At 42.4% G+C, this 22,574-nt stretch overlaps 1 protein-coding gene across 1 annotated transcript in view; it reads right to left on the reverse strand.

Annotated features, from left to right (window-relative positions):
* The window catches only part of C2H3orf20 (chromosome 2 C3orf20 homolog), a 34,108-nt gene that overhangs the window by 9,157 nt on the left and 2,377 nt on the right, over positions 1 to 22,574 (reverse strand). Inside the window, exons 5-9 of the mRNA XM_044277236.1 lie at positions 20,102 to 20,255; positions 18,664 to 18,910; positions 7,562 to 7,645; positions 6,875 to 7,199; positions 4,389 to 4,505 (exon numbers count right to left, since the gene is read on the reverse strand). Coding sequence (XP_044133171.1) covers positions 4,389 to 4,505; positions 6,875 to 7,199; positions 7,562 to 7,645; positions 18,664 to 18,910; positions 20,102 to 20,255 — 927 coding nt within the window. The remainder of the gene's footprint in view (positions 1 to 4,388; positions 4,506 to 6,874; positions 7,200 to 7,561; positions 7,646 to 18,663; positions 18,911 to 20,101; positions 20,256 to 22,574) is intronic.

Genomic DNA, 22,574 nt, shown 5'->3' on the forward strand with positions numbered 1-22,574 from the left:
GGTATTCCGGGAGTAAATTGATGACCTATCCTCAGGGTAGGTCATCAATATCTGATTGGTGGGGTTCTGACTCCTGGCACCCGTGCCAAATAGCTATTTAAGGGAAGCTGGGGATCTGGAGAAACACACAATGACCATACTGTTTTTCTTACAAAAAGGCATGTGATATGCTTCTTTTAAATCCATGCTATGCATGAACACTAAACAGTTAAGTGCATCAGCGGGTACAATAGTGTTTTTGGCTTACACCGAAGTATAGTAATTATGTTTGAGGGATTTGATCTATAGCTGACTTTGGTACACAATGGGCCAGATTTTTCATGACTCTGACAGCTGACTCCACTTTAACATATGGCTAAAGTCAGTTTTAGCCAAGTCAGATTTATGATCGGCCCTTTAAGACTGTAATAAATGTGGTTTGACGGTAGCAGTTTATCCGTCAGTAAGCAGCTTTACAAAAGTCGCACATCTTTACAAAAAAGTTGCACGTTTTATGAAAAAGTCGCATGTTCTATTAAAAAGTCTCATAAGATAAGCATGGTCCTCACTGGAGTGAAATTGCGACTTTTGCGACTTTTTAAATAGTCCCAATAGTAAATCTGTCTAGAGATTAATTTACATAAGAAAACACGCCCACTTTCAGAAAACTGGCGAGCATAGTGCAGAGCAGAAAAAAGTCTCAAATTTGTGCGCAGTTTTAGCGTTTGCGCATTTTTTGAGACTTTTTCACTCCATTATTCTGACCTGAGCTAATGATAAATCTGGCCCAATGAGTTTATATATCCCCTTATCTATTTGGTTCCAGGTATTTTATGGCCATTCTGCGCACGCCTCCCTTGACACAATTCACAGTCAACTAGTTCTGTTCAGTCTCAGAGCATCAGTTTGTAGGTGGGGATTAACAATTATAAAACTTCTTAAATATAAACAATATCAAGTCTCCGCAGGCAACATATTAGTAGGTAGTGCTCACATATTGTTATTTAAATCTTTTATGCTATGTTTTAATGTGTATTATTCTTTGACCTAGGTCTAAACAGTGCAAGTTAAAACAGTGGGAATGAAATGAGGTCAGCACCGCAAAATCTCATTCCTCTGTCTACAGTAAACAATGTTTTCAAGACAATTTCTGCTGGGTCACGGCCAAGCATTAGATCCTTGACTGCACTTAGTAATGCTCATGAATATGTGCTCACTCTGTGTGATGAGCCTGGGAATTTATGGCTGAATTTACACTCTAGGTATGTCTACATCTACATAAAAGTGTTTGGACACTGTGTAATATGTAAATGAAGGTAAATAAAAAACGAAGGCAATGAGTTACAAAACTTGTAGACCCATATTTCTTCACAATTGATCATACAATACATATCAGATGTTGAAAGTGAGACATTATACAATTTCATGGAAAAATAACTATTTTAAAACTTAATGGCATCAACACATCTCAAAAAAGTTGGGACAGGGCCATGTCTACCATTGTGTGGCATCCCCTCTTCTTTTAACAACAGTCTGTAAACATCTGGGAAGTGAGGAGGCCAATTGCTGGAGTTTGGGGGAGGAATGTTGTCCTTTTCTTGTCCGATGTAGGATTCTAGCTGCTCAACAGTCCTTGGTCTTCTTTGCCGGATGTTTCGTTTCATGATGCCAGTTCAGCACCTGGGCTCTTCTTCTACAAAGCCATGCTGTTGTGATGAATGCACTTCAGTTCACAGGACACATTTGAGATTTCCAAAAAGAATTTCAAATTTTGATGGATCTCACTGATCTAGCCCAGCATAGATGGTAGCATTTCTAGATCATGTTGACATATGGCCTCTTCTTCGCATGATACAGCTTTAACTTGCATTTGTGGATAGTACATCGAACTGTGTTCACAAACAATGCTTTCTGGAAGTGTTCCTGAGCCTGTGCAGTGATTTCCAGTACAGAATCATGCCTGGTTTTAATGCAGTGACGCCTGAAGGCCCATAGATCACAAGTAACCAATATTGACCATCAGCCTTGTCTCTTGTGCACATGGATTTCTCCAGAATCTCTGAATCGATTGATGATAATATGTACTGTAGATGTTGGGATGTTCAAAGTCTTTGCAAGTTTACGTTGAGGAATATTTTTCTGTTATTGTTCCACTATTTATAGACGCAAGTTTTTGAGGATTGGTGAAACTCTGGCCAAATTCGCTTCTTGGAGGCTCTGCCTCTCTAATATGCACTTTTTATATCCAGTCATGTGACTTAGTTGCAAATTGCTCCTCCTGCTTTTCTTTTATTAGTACCACTTACTTTTCTAGACTTTTGTTGTCCCTTTCCCAACCTTTTTGAGATATGTTGCTGCTAGTGTTGAGCAAATCAATCCATGAAGTGGAATTTCAGGGAGAATTCAATTCGCCACCAAGCCGAATTTCCTTGTGCTTCATGGTAGGGAATAAATTTTCCCTGAAACGGCAGTAAAAAAAAAAAAAAATCATACCTCAATGACAGGGAGCGGCGATCATGCTGCTCCCCATCACTATACCTCTCAGATGCAGCGTTCATCCCTGATTGCGGCATCTGAAAGTGTAAAAAAATAAAATAAAATCATACTTACCTCATCCATTTAATCGCGAAGAGCCGTCCGCCGCCATCTTGATTGAAGAACCCACGTGAAATCCTGTGTGCAGTGACACCATGCCGGTTGACGTGGTGACGTAGTCATGGGCCATGCGAGATTTTGTGATGGATCTTTAATCAAGATGGTGGCGGCTGGCTCTTCGCGATCAAATGGATGAGGCAAGTATGATTATTATTCTTTTTTTACACTTTAAGATGCCGCAATCAGGGATGAATGCTGCATCTGAGGGGTACAGTGATGGGGAACAGCATAATCGCCGCTCCCTGTCATTGCACCCCCTAATTACAAAGAAATGTGCTTCATAACAAAATAATTTATCACAAAGCAATTTTTTTTGTAAAATTCAGCGAAGCAGCCAAATCGCATTTTCCAATGCTTCGCTCATCTCTAGTTGTTACCATCATGTTCTAAATGAGTTTTTTTTTTCATAAAATGATAAAATGTCTCACATTCAACATCTGATATAGGTTCTATGATTGATTGTGAATAACATGTAGGACTGTAAAATTTGCAAATCGTTGCATTCTGCTGTTATTTTACATTTATTTACATTCTAAACAGCGTCCCAACTTTTTTTGGAATTGAAGTTGTATAAAAAAACTAAAAGAAATGCAGTGTTAATTGAAACATCACAGATGACACGTTAAGTTACCAAGGATTTGGGAAAGCCAACTTACTTTCTCTATTGAGAAAAACAAAAGCATTAAATTCTGTTGTTTTTACCCAGAGCAATAAAAAAAATGTCAAGTGAGTAAAAAAACACTAGGAAATTGAGTTAAACGAAATGTGTTATTAGAAAATGACCTATTTTTTTAAATCACGTTTTTATGTTTAACATACTTTAAAAAAAATTGGGTTATTTTAAAATTTTCCATGTCAGTATCTATATTTAAACAAAAACCATAAAATCCTGCAGTTTTCGAACTGGCCACTATGCTTAATAATAATAGGCACCACTTCTTGGTCTGCACAGATCACTTTACTGCAGTTACCTGCTTATCTATACACGGAGGCGATATCACTACAGGCAGGATTAGAATGACAGATAAGACAGGAGTCACAATAAGTGATTGTCAGAGCTTATTCTTCCCTTGTACAATGACCTCTGCACAGGTCACAGAACATGCCTAGAAAACTCTCCCATAGAAGTGAATGAGGTCCCTTCCTGACCATCATGTCTATGGCCCATGAGGCTACCGTAAAGCAATTTTCTTAATGCTTTCTACATGCCGTTAAGAACAGTTCAGGCAAAATGGCCGCCCTATAATCATGTTCAGGAGATAGAATAAAAAAAATCTACAATCAGAAAAAAGGATATGTGTCGCTATCTGGTTTTAACGAGCTGAAAGAAATTGTGGTGATCAATTTTCTTTAAATGCCAGGAAAACAAATTTGTAGAGATTTTTAGAACCAGGATATAACACCTGACTGCAATGGTTTTTTTTTTTTTGCTAAAAAAAAACCCGTAAAAAAGCAACGTTAAAAAAAATAGATAGTATAAAACCACCCTTTGAATGTTTCACGAGCTGTGATTGATGACAGCTGTGAAGGATTACACTGCCACCCAGTGGACAGTATAAGAAGGGTTCCTTCTTAGATTATGCTTCAGTTCAGTCTCTGAGACTGGGGTCTGTCGGTGTCTGAACTACATGTGCCTGTATACACATACATCTCAGGGGCTGAACCGTAATACAGTAGGGAACTTCTTTAACACAAGTTTTGAAATTAAACACGAGTTTATAGACCACACAAATAAATACTGTAGATGTCCTTACCAGGATCATTCCTGGAGCAACACTGTGTCGCTCAACCAGTAAAGGTTGTTTATGACCTGTAATAATATTGCATGTGTTGATGTCGTACTTTAATAGACGGAAGGAGTCCACCCGACTCTGTAACACATAAGCATGAAAATTATATCATAGCAGGAGAAATCTAATCTGTAATCTCTAATCATGCTCTTTGTTCAAACTTTAAAAGCAATGTTCACCTTTAGGGGCAAAATACACAGGCTGCTACTAGAGCATGTCAGCATGTGCTGTACAGAAAAAAGGGTGTCATATTTTTAATAAATAAAAAATAAATAAAATTTAGCTCAAAATTAGTACAATGCAATAATAAAAATTATTGCATTGTACTAATTTTGAGCTAAATTTATTTTTTATCTATTAAAAATATGACACCCTTTTTTCTGTACAGCACATGCTGACATGCTCTAGTAGCAGCCTGTGTACTTTCTGTCTTTTCCGTCAGACCAGGAGCTGACGGGTAGTGATGAGCGGCATAGGCAATATTCGTTTTCGCGATATTTCGTTAATTTTTTGCATAATATTCGCATCAAATTCACGAATTCTAGAATTCACGATCTCCAGTCATTATTTTCGCGATTGTGCAAATCAGCACTAATAATGCAATTTTTTTTGCATAAAACATGCAACTTCACATTTTATCAGGTCTGAGTAGATATTACTGATTGGTACACTAAGTATTGTTGTGACATCACAGCACTATGTCTGTAGTATGTATGTATGGACAGCAGAGAAACAGTAATTCCTATCACACTACCTAATCCCCTGCACTGGAACCCATCAGCTACACTATATCACTATCTAACTGACACTGACTAAATCCCACAAACTATCTGTATTATATATATAAACTAACTATCTAATGTAATTAAACAGTAAAGCACAGAGCACAACAATGACACTGCTGTCTCTGTCTGAACTCCATAAATCTACAGAAAATGGCTGCTGGGGAGGTTCTTATATAGTAAGGGGTAGGTAGCTTTCCTATTGGTTGCTAGGGATGTTACTAAGCTCAGACAAAGACATTGCAGCCTTCTCATTGGCCCACAAGCAAGAAGCAGTAGTACTGATGGAAAAAAAATCTAGAATATTCGCCATTACGAATATATAGCACTATAGTCTAGATTTTCGCGAATTCTCGAATTAGAGTATAAATTCGATTAGAGTATTCGCGATCAACACTACTGACGGCTCCTTATCTCTGCTCTCTGACCTTATAAACACTCATTATAGCTCAGTTCTTATCTTACTGATAAGAATGTGGCTTAAATAAGTGTTTATCATCTCTCAGTAGTTTGAAAAACAGTTAACCCTTTGTGACAGAACAGCTCAATATTTTTAATAAAGACCAATTGAAAAAATAATTTTTTGCCAAAAATGAATAAAATGCAATCATAAAAAAATTTGCCTCCAAAGCTGTACATAGCCTTTAAACTTTTATAAATCAAGTTTAAGAAGTTTTTTCTTCTTGCCAAACTAAGATATTGAGTGGGCATGTGTAATCTAAACAATTCCATGCCACACTATGTATTCAGGTTTAGGGTAGGCCCACATGGCACGGTCGTGTGGCGCATGTGGTCTATATTCTTAATGGCTGCACAGTATTGTAGGTGCCACGTGACCATTAAGAATAGAGACCCACTGAACAGTGCTGTCTCAATAGTTTAATTAGATCTCGCTGTGGCCATCTTGGTCGCGTCACTAGCGCCACATGACCGTGAAATATGGTTGTACCCTTAGGATTCTGCCAAACCTTAAGGTTTTTTTAATGCAGTTTTTATAGCCAAAATCAGGAGTGGATGATAAAAGGTGAGTACAGATAGGAAGAAAAACTGCATTATAAAACCTGAATGTGTGGCAGCACCTAAATTATCAGTTACATTTTTGGTGAAAAAATGAGTGATAACAGATCTGCAGATGTACGGTCATATATTGTAAACTATTATATCCATTGGACGCTATTTTCACAGCATTAGTTACTATTAATTTAATACATGAACTAAAAGTTTTTGATGTACAGTATGTATAAATCTATAGGAACTAAGAATTATATAGCAACCTTCCTGACTGTTGTGGTGCCAGAGTTGGACACAGACACATTTAGAGGAGCCTTGTGCAGACAACTTGTATAATGAGTCATAGGGCAACTTCTTTATTTCTCAATGCCAGCATAATATTTTTTCTGGCCTTGTCTACAGGGCCCATGGACAGCTACATATATTGTATGATGGCCACTGGTAGGCAGAGTTGCAACTGTATGCAAACACACACATGTCTATTCAGAATAGGAATCAAATTAAATCTGGTCTAATTTGCTATTGCCACTTTTTTAGTCCTGCCCAAGAGGTATTCTTAAAAAAAGGGGCTTTGGAGGAATCTCAAGGTCAGAATGCACACGAAGACATAGTGCAATGCAGTTCACCTCGAGTTGTAAAGAAATAAGTGTTACCTACCTGCATACATGGCATACTTCTATATCGGTTCTTCTTTTCGTACAGCTGGTCTAGCACATCCTTTTTGTCACTTTTCTGAGAGCCCAGGGATGACACCACACACACGACAATGACCTGCTCTAAGGATGACGTCTTGTTTATCAGCTGGTCAAACTCCAGGTCTGTCACATGGGGAATCTGGTGACTACTACACCTACATACACGGCTCTCTTCCCCCAGCAACATTTTCTGTAAGACGACGGGGCAGGTATTATGTGATGTGTGCCAAAGCATCTCTGGGTCTTGTTCTAAGGAAATCAGGGCACCTGAATGGCTTGCTTGGGTTCTATAGGAATTATAGAAGAAAAGTTCAGTTGAAGTGTGAACCCAAAAGTAAAAAATTTGCTACCATACAGTATTATACAGTTTCAAATTATGACATAAAAAAAATCTAACATTATAGTCAACAAGGCCAATAAATGTTAACATTCAGCAATAAAACTCAACATGTATTTGCATATACATGAAGGTATGCAGACCTTTAAACTGGCTATATACGTAAGATAACAAACAGTAATCTGTCTGTGGGATCATTAATACCACAATCCCAAAATGCATTCACATGCAAATGCAGTAAAAAAAAAAAATATCTATTAATTTCGCCAAGTAATGCATACTACTACATGGAAGTGTGAAATAGTAACTTACCCTGATTTATTAACACTTAAATTTTTATTTAAATCTGGATCAGCCGCGGATTGTTCCCTCTTCATGCTTGAGAAAGATGAAGGTCTAAAACATCAAAAAAAAACACAAATGAAGGCAGTTCTCAGACATGGTTATCATTTTGTCTATTTTGTGGTAGTAGGTCCAAAAACTAAACTGAAGGCTGCCATTTGCTTCTTTTTTTTTTGCCAAAGAGAGAGGGGACTAGGTTGCTGTCAGACACTATGATGCTGCTTATTAGGGCACAGTTGGGTTAGTGTAAATGTCTTCAGAAAATGACCTATTGTTTAAATCCCGTCTTAATGTTAAACATAGTTTGTTTCGGGGTTTTTTCTTCAGTTTTTTCATGTCAGTATCTATATTTCACTAGGTCTAATAATAGGTAATGATTTCCTGTTCTGTATAGGTAACTTTTCAGTAGCTATTCTCATCACTACAGGCAGAATTACAATGACAAGTAACACCTCGGTGATACCACAGCTTATCTACTCCCTGCTGAACTTTGCATAGGTCACAGAGCATCCCTAGAAAACTGACCATTGTGTCTATGGCCCATGTAGCTGCTCTCAAAACACAGGAAAGCTTAACATATTTTAGGCCTAGTGGCCAGTGTAAAAATTGCAGAATTATATCCTTTTTTTTAATTATAGAGACATGGAAAAAACTAAAAAAATAAATAAAAAATCACCAAAAATTCTAAAAAAAATTGTTTACCATAAAGATGTTGATTTAGAGAGTTTTTTTTTTTTCATTTTTGGGCATATTAAAATCCTTATTGTACGACTATTCCCTACATAGGGCTCTTACCTTGTTCTGTGGCTTCGTTTCATTAAAAATCAAGCTTTTGAAATATGCTAATTACTTCACCACCAGCAAGTAGGGCGTCTACTTGCTGGTAGCCGCCGCATCCTCCTTTTAAAAAACGCCCCCTCCTCCAGTTGATTGACAGGGCCAGCGAGCGCTCTCCTCCTCCGGCTGGCCCTGTCTATATTTCAAAAACCCAAAAGAGAAGACGTCATCGGCGCAGGCGCACTGAGGAAGTGCTGAGGAAGCGAGCGTCCTTCTCTCAGAGCGCCTGCGCTGAATGAAGACAAGTAAGGCGCGGGATTTGAAATGCTGACAGGGCCAGACGGAGGAGGAGATTGCTCGCTGACCCTGTCAATCAACTGGAGGAGGGGGCGTTTTTTTTAAAAGGAGGATGCGGCGGCTCCCAGTGAAGTAATTTGCATATTTTAAAAGTTTGATTTTTTATGAAACGAAGCCACAGAACAGGGTAAGAGCCCTATATAGGGAATAGTCGTACAATAAGGATTTTAATATGCCCAAAAATGAAAAATGAGTTTTGGGGGGGTGACAGAAGCCCTTTAAAAGGAATCAAGTAAAATATTGAATTTAGTGTTCTTAATGTATGTCTAGATACAATGCCTGATTTCATATGTTGCCTTTAACATATACACTATTACTACATGCAGTATCTCATCACGGACGAGCAAGAAAGACGAGAAGGAGCAATTTTCAACATACATAGGGATACAAAAGTTCATTAGAAGTGTTTGTTTAAAGAAACACTTCTTGAAAAACCCTATAATAAGGGATGGTGTCATGGTCTTACCTTCTTACTACGCTCCTTCGTTTGACATGTGCTGGCGGCCATCTTGGTTTCTGGGTTTCTTGTAGCCTCCCACCCTGCGGCTTCTCCTTCCCACTGGGAGGAGCTGGATGCCTAGCTCACATATATAGGAGGTCTGTGGCTTCAGTTCCTTGCTTGGTCCTCCTGTGTTCACATGCTTCTAAGACTGCTGCTGCTTCTGGTTCCTGATCCTGGCCTCGTCTGACTACCCCGTTGGTTCCTGATCCTGGCTTCGTCTGACTACCCCGTTGGTTCCTGATCCTGGCTTCGTCTGACTACCCTTCTGGTTCCTGACCTCTGTCTCCGCAAGACCCTGCTTCGGTTTAGCCATCCGTTTGGACTTTTGCTTACGGCTTGCTTTTCAATAAAACCTTCTTATTTTCCACTTATCTCTTGTTGTACGTCTGGTTCATGGTTCCATGACATTAGGACCAAGCCATGAATTCTGACGGTACAGGGCCATCCTCGCTACCTACGCTGGTTGCCAGACTTGATCAGCAGGATCACCTGTTGGGTCGGTTCGCTGTGGCGTTGCAAACCCTGCTTGAACGCACGGCTCATTTCGCTTCCGTTGCCGATGGGTCGGTTGTCGCTCCTGGGCCCGTTCCTACTGCCGCTCCGGTTGTTGCGCCAGAGTCTACCCCGACACCTGTTGCTGCGCCTGCGGTGTCTCGGGGTATGACCGGTTCTGCCCCCCTTCCACAGCGCTTTGGGGGAGAGCCAACTCAGTGCCGAGGTTTCCTTAACCAGGTGGGCATTTATTTCGAGTTGCTGCCACATGCCTTTCCTACTGAGAGATCAAAGGTGGGCTTCTTGATCTCGCTGCTCTCGGACAAGGCCTTGGCCTGGGCCAGCCCTTTATGGGAGAACAACAATCCGGTGGTTGCCGAGTTTTCCGGTTTTGTTGCTTCTCTTCGGAAGGTATTAGATGTGCCGGCTCGTGCTGCCTCTGCTGCGAAGCTCCTTATGTCCATCAGACAGGGTTCACGATCCGTAGCTGAATACGCCATTGAGTTTCGTACCCTGGCAGCAGAGGTGGGCTGGAATAATGAGGCTCTGGTCGCTGCTTTCTCTCATGGTCTTTCGGATGCCTTGAAGGATGAGGTTGCAGCTAAGGACCTACCAGTGGAGCTCGAGTCTCTTATTTCTTTCCTGATTTTGATTGACACCAGACTCAGGGAGAGACCTTCCTTTAAGGAGAGCCTGCGGAGGTCTTCTAACAGATTGGCGCCTACGTTTGCTGTCCCACCCGTGCCTCCCTCTCCTCCCACGCCTCCTGGGGATGACTTGTCTGGGGGTGAACCCATGCAGCTGGGGTTTGCTCGCCTGTCCGAGGGGGAGAGGGTACTCCGGAGACGCGAGGGCCGATGCATGTACTGTGGTCTCGGTGGGCATTTTCGGTTGGCATGTCCGAACCGTCCGGGAAACGCTCGCACCTGAGATCCTGTCGGGGGCAGATCTTGGGTGGAGTCTCCTCGTCCCCGGTTTCCCGTGTTGACAAACCACTGATCACTGTTGTCCTCTCCTGGGTCGGGGGCTCGGTGACGACCCAGGCGTTGGTGGACTCTGGTGCTGGTGGTTTGTTCATTGATAGTGTGTTCGCTGCCGCCAATTCCATTCCTCTGCAGCCTCGAGGTTCCCCACTGGCTCTTGAGGCGATAGACGGCAGACCCCTTCTGCCGCCACACGTGACTCATGAGACCCTTCCAGTGGGGATAGCCATTGGTGCCGTTCACAGAGAGTCGGTCTGTTTCCAGGTGATTTCGTCTCCACACTACTCGGTGGTCTTGGGGTACCCCTGGCTCCAGAAGCATAATCCGACTTTCGATTGGAGATCGGCCGAGATCCTCTCGTGGTCACCGCAGTGTGGGGCTAGTTGCATCCATGGGCCTGTCAAGTTGCTGTGTACTTCCTCGGACTCTCTGTTGCCTCCTGAATACGAAGAGTACCGGGATGTATTCGATAAGGTGCGCGCGGTTGCCCTACCTCCGCACCGCCCATACGATTGTGCCATAGAGTTACAATCTGGTGCCGTTCCTCCTCGTGGCAAAGTCTATCCACTGTCGGTAGCGGAGAATGAGGCCATGGAGGAGTACGTGAGGGAGGCGCTTTCACGCGGACACATTCGCAAATCCTCGTCCCCGGCAGGGGCTGGATTTTTCTTTGTGAAAAAGAAGGGCGGTGAGTTGAGGCCTTGCATCGATTACAGGGGTCTCAATCGCATCACGATCAAGAACGCTTACCCGATACCCTTGATTTCCGAGCTGTTCGATCGCCTCAAAGGGGCCACGGTCTTTACCAAACTCGACCTGAGGGCGGCATATAACCTGGTAAGGATCAAGGCGGGCGATGAGTGGAAGATCGCGTTTAACACCAGGACCGGTCATTATGAATCCTTGGTTATGCCCTTTGGGTTGTGCAATGCGCCCGCAGTCTTCCAGGAATTCATCAACGATGTTTTCCGTGACCTGTTGCAGCAGTGTGTGGTGGTCTATTTGGATGACATCTTGGTATATTCTGAATCCATGGAGGCCCACATTATGGATGTCAGACGAGTGTTGCAACGGTTACGAGAGAACAGGCTGTTCGGTAAGCTTGAGAAATGCGAATTTCACCGATCCCAGGTAACCTTCTTAGGTTACATCATTTCCGCTGAGGGGTTCTCCATGGATCCTGAGAAGGTTTCGGCTGTCTTACAGTGGCCCCAGCCCAGTGGTCTCCGTGCCCTGCAGCGCTTTTTGGGCTTCGCCAATTATTATCGGAAGTTCATCAGGGACTTTTCTATGCTAGCCAAGCCGCTCACGGATCTGACCAGGAAGGGCAGTAATTTCCAGGTCTGGCCGCTCGAGGCCATCCGAGCGTTTGAGGCTCTAAAGTCCGCCTTTGTGTCGGCTCCGATTCTGTCGCATCCCAACCCTGGGTTGCCCTTTGTCCTCGAGGTGGACGCGTCTGAGACGGGAGTAGGCGCCCTCCTGTCTCAGCGTAGAACACCAGAGGGTCCTCTGCTTCCTTGTGGGTTTTACTCCCGGAAACTGTCTTCCGCGGAGTGCAACTATCAGATTGGTGACAGGGAGTTATTGGCCATCGTGCAGGCCCTTAAAGAATGGAGGCACTTGCTCGAGGGTTCGGTGGTTCCGGTTCTCATCCTGACAGACCACAAGAATCTGACCTACCTTTCTGAGGCCAAGAGATTGACACCACGTCAGGCCAGATGGGCTCTGTTCTTGTCACGTTTTAATTACGTGGTCTCCTACCTACCCGGTTCCAAGAACATCAGAGCGGATGCCTTATCACGGCAGTACTCCGAGCTGTCCGGGGAGGAGTCGATTCCGACTTCGGTCATACCTCCGAATCAGATCCTGGCCGCCATTCGCACCAGCCTGACCTCTCCCCTGGGTGAGCAGATTTTGGCGGCTCAATCTGGTGCTCCCTCTGGGAGACCCAACGGCAGGTGTTTTGTGCCTGAGGAGTTGCGCATTCGGTTGTTGCGAACCTACCATAACTCCAAGGCCGCGGGGCATCCTGGAAAGAATCAGCTGTCCTGGGCTGTTTCACGTCTGTTCTGGTGGCCTTCTCTACGTTCCGACATCGCCGCATATGTAGCGGCATGCTCCGTTTGTGCCCAGAGTAAGTCCCCTCGGCACCTTCCGTTGGGCCTTTTGCAACCCATAGCCACCGGGGAGCGCCCATGGTCACACCTGGGGATGGATTTCATTGTGGACCTCCCTGCATCCCGAGGCCATACGGTCATTCTCATGATTGTGGATCGGTTTTCCAAAATGTGCCACTGTGTTCCTCTCAAGAAGTTACCCTCTGCACAAGAGTTGGCCACGATTTTCGCCAGGGAGGTCTTCCGGTTGCACGGTTTGCCCAAGGAGATTGTGTCGGATCGGGGGAGTCAGTTTGTGTCCAGGTTCTGGCGCGCCTTTTGCTCCCAGTTGGGGATTCATCTCTCTTTCTCCTCGGCCTACCACCCTCAGTCCAATGGGGCCGCAGAACGATCCAATCAGGCCTTGGAGCAATTCCTTCGTTGCTATGTCTCCGATCACCAAGACAATTGGGTTGACCTCCTGCCTTGGGCTGAGTTTGCCAGGAACACGGCAGTGAACTCTTCCTCTGGGACGTCTCCCTTCATGGCCAATTATGGGTTCCAACCTGCCGTGTTACCGGAGGTATTCTCTCCCCAGGATATTCCGGCTGTGGAGGATCACCTTTCCGTCCTACGTGCTTCTTGGGTACAGATCCAGAGGTCCCTTGAGGTCTCTGCGCAGCGCCAGAGACTCCAGGCTGATCGCAGACGAGCGCCCGCTCCTTCCTACCAGGTCGGAGACCGTGTATGGTTGTCCACCCGCAACCTCAACCTTCGAGTGCCCACTCCCAAGCTGGCGCCTCGTTTTGTTGGTCCCTTCCGAGTGCTTCGCAGGGTAAACCCGGTAGCCTATGCCCTTGCGCTTCCTCCTGGCATGCGGATCTCCAACGTGTTTCATGTCTCCCTGTTGAAGCCATTGGTGTGTAATCGTTTCACTTCCTCGGTTCCTCGGCCCCGTCCGGTCCAAGTGGGCAATCGTGAGGAATATGAGGTGAGCAATATCCTGGACTCACGCCTGGTCCGCGGTCGGTTGCAGTTTTTGGTCCATTGGCGTGGTTATGGTCCAGAGGAGCGTTCCTGGGTTCCCTCCGCAGATGTCCATGCTCCTGCTTTGCTCCGAGCCTTCCACGCACGCTTCCCTCAGAAACCGTTCCTTACTCCGCGGAGGAGGGGCCCTTGAGGGGAAGGTACTGTCATGGTCTTACCTTCTTACTACTCTCCTTCGTTTGACATGTGCTGGCGGCCATCTTGGTTTCTGGGTTTCTTGTAGCCTCCCACCCTGCGGCTTCTCCTTCCCACTGGGAGGAGCTGGATGCCTAGCTCACATATATAGGAGGTCTGTGGCTTCAGTTCCTTGCTTGGTCCTCCTGTGTTCACATGCTTCTAAGACTGCTGCTGCTTCTGGTTCCTGATCCTGGCCTCGTCTGACTACCCCGTTGGTTCCTGATCCTGGCTTCGTCTGACTACCCCGTTGGTTCCTGATCCTGGCTTCGTCTGACTACCCTTCTGGTTCCTGACCTCTGTCTCCGCAAGACCCTGCTTCGGTTTAGCCATCCGTTTGGACTTTTGCTTACGGCTTGCTTTTCAATAAAACCTTCTTATTTTCCACTTATCTCTTGTTGTACGTCTGGTTCATGGTTCCATGACAGATGGGGTGAGACAGGACAACCCCCTAAAAAACCCTACACAAGAAAACCCTGCAATACTAAGTTCTGGTCTAAAAAATAAGTCAACTATGTTCCCAAGGAATGAAATAAGCTGGGAAATGGCAACCTTCCAGAAGAATGTGGAGGAAGATATTAGAAAAATGAAAGCTAGATCCCCTTACCGAGACAACTTAACAAAACAAGAATTTTCTGCATTAAAATTATTACAAAAAAAAAATCAATTACTATAAGCCCTGCAGACAAGGGAGGTGTGGTGGTCATATTAGACACCATAAAATATAATAACGAATGTCTAAGGCAACTTGCGGACAGTAAAACGTACAATAAGTTGAAAAATGACCCCCTAGATAGATTTGATCAAGAGTTGAAAGAATATTGTCAACGAGGTTTGGAACAAAAAATAATATCTCAGCAGGAATGTGAATTTATCTTGGGCACACAGAGGAGACTTCTGGTCTTCTACTGTCTGCCTAAGATTCACAAGGATTTGGAAAATCCCCCTGGCCGACCAATCGTGTTGGGTATTGAATCGATTACATCCAATTTGTCTAGATATATAAACACGCAACTACAATCGATAGTGAAGAAAACTAGTTCATATATCAAAGACACAACCCATATCATTCAGGCTTTAGAGAATATGGATAGTCAACCGGAGTGGATTATGGGGACCCTGGACATACAATCCCTCTATACAGCAATTGCCCATCAGCAGGGGATGGCGGCGGTGAGGCAGCAAATGGAAAGGGAAGGAACAATTGAAGATACACATGCCGATTTCATTATAGACAGCATAGATTACATCCTCAATCATAATTACTTCTATTTTGAGGGTGTTTACTACCTGCAGAAGTGTGGGACTACCATGGGGACCAGATTCGCCCCCAGTTATGCCAATTTATTTTTGGCAGAATGGGAACATCAATATATCAAGCCGAAACTGGGGACGGATCTGGCCCTATGGCTTCGTTACATTGATGATGTGATCTTTGTCTGGAAGGGTGATAGGGGAAATTTAGATATTTTCCTGAAGGAGATTAATAAAAACCAATTGAATCTGGTATTCAGTTCCACTATTAAAGAAGATACTGAATTCCTTGACTTGACAATCAAAAAATGTAATAATAGGTTTGTTTGTAATACATTCTATAAACCAACAAGCAGGAACAGTTTCATTCAGTATTCTAGCTGCCACCTCCCAAGATGACTGAGTAACATCCCAGCCGGCCAGTTCCGTAGGATCAGGAGGAACTGTATGGAGGACCATCTTTTTGAGGAGGAGGCGGCTAGAATGAGGAAGCTGTTCCTGGAGAAAGAATATCCGGACGAGGTAGTGGGGAAGGCCTTAGAAAAGGTTAGAAAATTAGATAGACAGACCTTTTTTGACAATCAGGTGGAAGAGAAACAAGTGGAGAAAAAAATCACAGACAACTGAAGAGATTAACAGTAGGATTATTCTTCCTTTTAATGACGATTATAGAAAAATACAAAAAAATAATAAAAACACATTGGCACCATATACTAAATGATAGGTTGATAGGCCATCTCTTACCTACATCTCCAAAGGTCACGTTTACTAAGGCACCCAATTTGGGCATTAAAATAGCCCCCTCTGTTAAATCCAAAAATAAGAAGAAATCTCATTTGGGGACTTGGATGGACCTAAAGGGGTTCTTCAAATGTGGAAAGTGTATTGCATGTAAAATTAATAACAAACCACATAAGACTATTACAGTCTCTTCGACACAAAACACTTTTGTTTGGCAGATCAAGGACTGCCTCACGTGCAACTCTACCGGCGTGATCTACCTGATCCAGTGTCCATGCAACAGACAGTATATTGGCAGGACCAAACTACTACTAAAGACGAGATTGGCTGAACACATAGCCAATATCAAGAAAGGGTATGAGAAACATTCTCTGTCCAAACACTATAAAGAGGTCCACAATAGTGACCCAGCCAATCTCGTCTTTATGGCACTGGAAAAGGTGGATCAGCACTGGAGAGGAGGGAACTTTATTAAACAGATGTCCAGGAAGGAATCCCGACGAATATCCGAATTTGGGAGTCTGCTACCAGCAGGGTTGAATTCGGAACTGGAGCTCTTTGGCTTTTTGTAGGTGGGTGCCCACGGTCCGATAGGGGGGTCGCATGGCTGGCCGTGTATCGGCACTGCGACCCTCCCTCGGCCTGGGGCCCCCGCCTCCTTCCCCATTGGGCCCCACCCCTGAATCCACCCCTATACGCCTAAATAGGTGAAATATGAAAAATATGTGAAATATGGGAAAGACCACAATCCCTGAATGAGGGGGCATTTTCTCTCTGAGATATGATCTAGCATTACCCCATGTTGATGCCGAAAGAAGCAATCCACATTTATTATTAATTGTGTTTTAATAATGTTTTAATAGTGTTTGAACCATGTTTTTTAAATATTAGAATTGTTGAAAAACCGCTGGGGCAACATATGAAGTACTTGATGAATGAATGTTTTCTTCTTCTTTTTAACGTTTTCTTCTTTTTAATAAAATTGTGAGAAAATTATAAGAAAAATACAACAAGTTCAAAAAATCTAAAGTTTTCTGATAAATTGATGGTTAAAAAATCGATAGACCAAAAAATCGGAAGTCTGAAGAGCTACAAAGTTCAGACTCTAGATCCGGCTTCCATGTTTTGATGACATCTCTACTGAGTATATAAGGTGGATACAGACAGGTGTAGAGTAACAACTGAGGAAGGGATAGTGATATTTCCCGAAACGCGTTTGGTAAACGCCATACACCTGTCGAAATACTCCTAGTCGCATGGCCATGCAGACATCATCATAAAAATTGGAAGATCGAATTTTTAATCGACACACCAGAAACGTAATCGCCGGATGAAAGAGGAAGTCACGTGAGTGTGATCCCGCGAGAGCTTGCTAGTATAGCTATCAAGGAGTGCGACGCAAGACGCCGGAGTTTCCCGATCCACTCGCCTCTTGACAAACACCAGCGGACACATGTGAACTACCCTTTGAAGGAGGAGGTAAGCGGCTGAACAGCCGAGATTACCGCTAGTCATTATCCGACTAAATATTATCTATGCTTTGATAAGAACTTTCGGACTGGATTTGAATACCATTGATTATATTCACAAGTAATATCATCATACAAAGTCGATTGTGATTGCCATTTGTGGACTATAGACCCGCATATGATGTGATTGAATAAAGAGGAAGATTTTATGGGAAGAAAAATGAGGTGCCGGAATCGTTTTTTCTATTTCACTTTGGACTATAGACCAACCTTTTAGCCTTATAAAGGCACCTAAAAAGCAAACAACATTCACAACTGCGACTTGTTGGTTTTGTGCCGAATCTTACTGATTAAGTTGAGGATACAACATTAGTATAAGCGTCATATGGTGGAATAGCTCCTTATCTGTACTGCGGACATTAACAGCAATGCGCACCAGTTTCCCCATCGTGGTTATTGCCAATTTATTGATGCATTTTTATCTATTTTATGTATCTGTTTTTATTTCTATTTGATTGACATTTTATCTTGATTAAATGTGTGCTTTATGTTAGAGTGCTCGCCCAATATATATCTTCATCCGTAGTATCTCATCATGTCTGACATTGCCTGTGTACAAGCAGATCTCTGTGTGCTTTTTTTTTTTTTTTTTTTTTACACAAAATTTTATTAACACATGACAACATCACCTAGAGACAGTCATTTTAGGAATCACCTAGTCCTAGAAGCAGCCACACAGTGATTAGTTACTGTAATATTAGCGATACAAATCAGATCGCCATTCTATTTACTTATCACAGGCATGTGTCCTGTGTGCCGCCACAGGTACGTCATGTAATACTGCTGCTTACTGTAAAGAGTGTCACATGACTGATGCCATGTTTCGGTTAGGCCATGAATGCATCACATACGACTGATACATGGACTTTACCATTCTTCTGCATATAGGGTCACCTTCCTGATATAAGAAAGGTATGCATGCAGAATTTTAAATACATATATATTAGAAAAGTATTTCCTATTATATAAGCAATAAAAAAATAAATTAAATCCCCTAAATGCCTCTGACAAAAAAAAGCATACCCTTTGTTCTAACTGTGGACAGCCCCTTCAACGGGGAAGACACAACAAGCTCTTTTAACCCTTTCAGTACGTCATCATATTTAAACGTTTTCCATACCTAGGTGAAGCAGAGCTCAGTGATGAATCCCATCTCATATTATGATGATACACAGGGGCTGATAGCAGGCGGCCATATAGCAAGGCACTTTCTTTCTGTAGTGCACTCTCTACATCTGTTTCTGTGACAGGCTGGGACTTTATATCAGGCACTGTAACTGGGAATATGGCAGCAGACTGGACTTTCCTTTTTCTTGAAATTTTTGGAGGTGCATCAGACATCCTCTGTATATGCGGTGAATCAATACCTGCAAAATCGCATTGTCTCAGCATCAACTTTCCACACATTACTTATATACACCGACCAAAGCACACCAATACATAGTAATACACAACAGCAAACCAAATGCAATAAAAAGCTAATAAAATATTGATGTCATTAAAGGGGTTTCCAAAATGTTTATATTGATGGCCTTTCCTCAGGATAGGTCACCAGTATCTGATTGGTGGGAGTCTGACTCCCGGCACCCCTGCCAATCAGCTGTTTGAAGAGGCAATGACACTCTCCTAAGCACAGCCGATTCCTCACAGCGCAAAAAGCACAGTGCCATACATTGTATAGTGGCTTTGCTTGGTATTGCAGCTCAGGCCCATTCACTTGAAAGGCACTGAGCTGTGCCTAGGACATGTGACTCAACGGAGCGCCGCAGCCTCTATAAACAATGGACTGGAGGGGGTGCCAGGAATTGGACCCCCACAGATGAGATACTGATGACCTATTCTGAGGATAGGCTATCAATATCAAAATCTCAGACAACCACTTTAATATGCATGTCAAGTAAAATTTTCCACAGCGCCAAAGCTAAAATTAAGCATAATTTCAGTCTCCTTTACTTAGATCTTGATTTTGAAATGTAATGTGGGTCTCCTGGTAATAAAATAATCACTGGATGTCCTGCTGCTTGGACCTAGCAGGCAGTATAGACAGCTGCCTAAGGTACAGCTGCATTCACTGACTGGAGGAGGTGAGATTAAAAAGCCCTTCTTTTCAACTTGATGGACAATAACTCTCACACAGCGATACTGCAGATTATACAGAAAGATACGGCTCTATCCCCGAGGGCCTATGTCCATGGGCTGATACTAAGGAAACTAGGAATTACCGCTCATTCCAGATCATTACCAAATTGTTCAGCTGCAATTTGCATGCTGCCATCATCCCCCTCTATGGGGATGAACAATTGTTATTACGATCATTTGTTCCTATAGAGTTTCGTTGTTTGTTGCCAACCAATACATGTTTACACGGAGCTGCCAAGAAATTGAAATTTTTCTGCCGCAAAAAGAACAGATCACCCAAGTGTTTTGCTTGTCTGTCCGGTGTTTGGCGGCACCTTTACATGGGTCAGTTAGCAGGAACAATAACTGTCTCGATACGATAATTTGCCCATGTGACAAGGCGCTATGAGTTCTGAATAAGAATGGGAAAAGGAATTTACCTGAAGCCAAGCGATAATGCTCCATCCAGTCATCTACAATATTTCTGATTTTTCTATGAAGCTTCCTGAGCTCAACAGCTGCATTGAAGTCATTTGAAGGACTAATATGATCCTCTGGAATTACAAGTGTCTTTGCCAACTCTGATAAAATTGTCTTATTTGGAGAATTAACAGATATTTGGTTAGAAATTATTTACAGTTTCTTATTATTATGTAGAAATTACATATATAATGTCATGTACCAAGGCACGGAGCCAATATTATGGTGGTCGGGCAAATGTCTGCTCAGCCAACAGCCATTCTGCTTGACTCCCCCATACACATGGACACAGTCAAGTGTGCACATGTTCTCAATAGGGAGAAGAGAAGAGAATTAGCATTTTAATATTTTTGTCTGACTAGGATATAATAATACTACATAACTAGGCTACATGTACACGACCATATGTCTATTGTGGGCCACAAACCACGGATCCACAAAATGAAGATACTGGTCGTGTGCATGCCACATTTTCCTAATAGAACTGCCTATTCTTGTCTGCAAAATGGATAACAATAGGATATGTTCTGTTTTGCGGAATGGATTCACATAAATTAATGGTTCTGTGTGCGATGACAATGGTCTGAGGCCTTAGATGAACAAAATTATCCTATCATTAAAACATTTAATACATTCAATTTAAAAAAATACATCTTGGCACATGGGAGAACCATGTGCCATGTGGCTACCATAATTACGCTAAAAGGATTTTAAAGAGAAATATAATTATGATTTGTGGGTAAATTACCTCCAGCTAATATTTGAAACAAAGTTCTGTTCATCATCATTTTTGTCCCCTATCTGCAAGCTTTTTTACCTTGCCAGCATATAAACTATGCTTTATGAACCCCTAGAGAGCAGCAACTGTGTCAGATCTTTAGAAGATAAAGGTCTAATATGGCATTTTTGTAATAATGATACCTCGGAAAGTACTCTGCAAAAGGATGTTGGGAGTAAAGGCTAAGTTTATATCATGAAGATGCATTGTTCTATACAACAACAGTTCGATACATGACAAAGCTGTGATCAATAATGTATCTCACGAGAATAAGGAGTCAGTAATAGTATCTGGTGTCAAGACAAAGGCGCATACATCTGTCATGGAGAAAGTGATATATGGGTGATTACTGATCTTCCATACCCCACACATATTTCAGAAGTCAGGTCTTTATGTTTAGTATAAAGGTCCACATTTACTATGTTGAGTGTGGCCCTTTCTTGGCTTTGTTTGCGCCACCTCATTTATTATTCAGATGCACCCAAAAATAATTTTTCATATATCCTCATCATTTTCTGGTTTTAAACTGGAATGTGGGCATGCACATGCGTTTATCTACCTTTTAGATACAGTTATGAAGCTGAAATCCATGAATATGGCACATAAAAGTGGCACAGATTAGGACAATTTACAACTGGTTTAAAGTTTTTGGTGGACAGCATTTTGGTGAATTGGAACACATTATTAGGACATGTGGGCACATTTTGGAATAAACCAAGCCAAGGAACAGGTGGTATAAACTAGACTAGACTGTCTAAGGAGGCACCAGACTTATCATCCAGCATCAGCCTCTATGATACTTTTGGTGCATTTTCAGACTAGGTTTATTCTGTCTACAAATTAGACAGAATTAGTAAATCTAGACCAAAGTGTTGTAACAGATGTCACTGTTTAGTAATCTAATACCTACCAATATTCTATTCCTTCAGGACTTAACAATTAAAATATGGGAATAGTTTCTAGTTTTATATCCCAAAGTAAAAGGTATAAGTGGCAATATTGTCTAGATGGAAGAACTTTACAAAAACTCATTATTGGCTGGAGACTGGTTTGATTATATCAATTTAACTAAAGACATCTATACATAATGATAATGATTTATAATTTGAATGTGTAAATGTATAAGTGAATGATTATACCATACATGCTATACATTTTTTCTATATTTGCCAATGGGACACATCTTAGTTGGTACCAATCATTTAAAGGCTATGTACACTTTCGGAGGCATTTTTTATGATTGCATTTTACTCATTTTGGGCTAAAAATCTTTTTTTTTAATTGGCCTTTATTAAAAAATATTGAGTTGTTAACAGGTAACGTTTTTTCTAGCTGTGTGACTGTTACGTTCACTTTGGGCCATCTAATAAACCTTATCTCTAAACTACTGAGAGGTCATAAACACTTAAGTCTACTTTCACACTGGTGTTTTGGCTTTCCGTTTGTGAGATCCATTCAGGGCTCTCACAAGCGGTCCAAAATGGATCAGTTTTGCCCTAATTCATTCTGAATGGAAAAAGATCCGCTCAGAATGCATCAGTTTGCCTCCGTTCAGTCACCACGAAACTGAGCCAAACGGATCCGTCAAGTCAATGGGGACGGATCCGTTTTCTCTGACACAATCTGGCACAATAGAAAATGGATCCGTCTCCCAT

This window comes from Bufo gargarizans, chromosome 2, assembly GCF_014858855.1.
Source record: "Bufo gargarizans isolate SCDJY-AF-19 chromosome 2, ASM1485885v1, whole genome shotgun sequence".
Taxonomy (NCBI): Eukaryota; Metazoa; Chordata; class Amphibia; order Anura; family Bufonidae; genus Bufo; species Bufo gargarizans.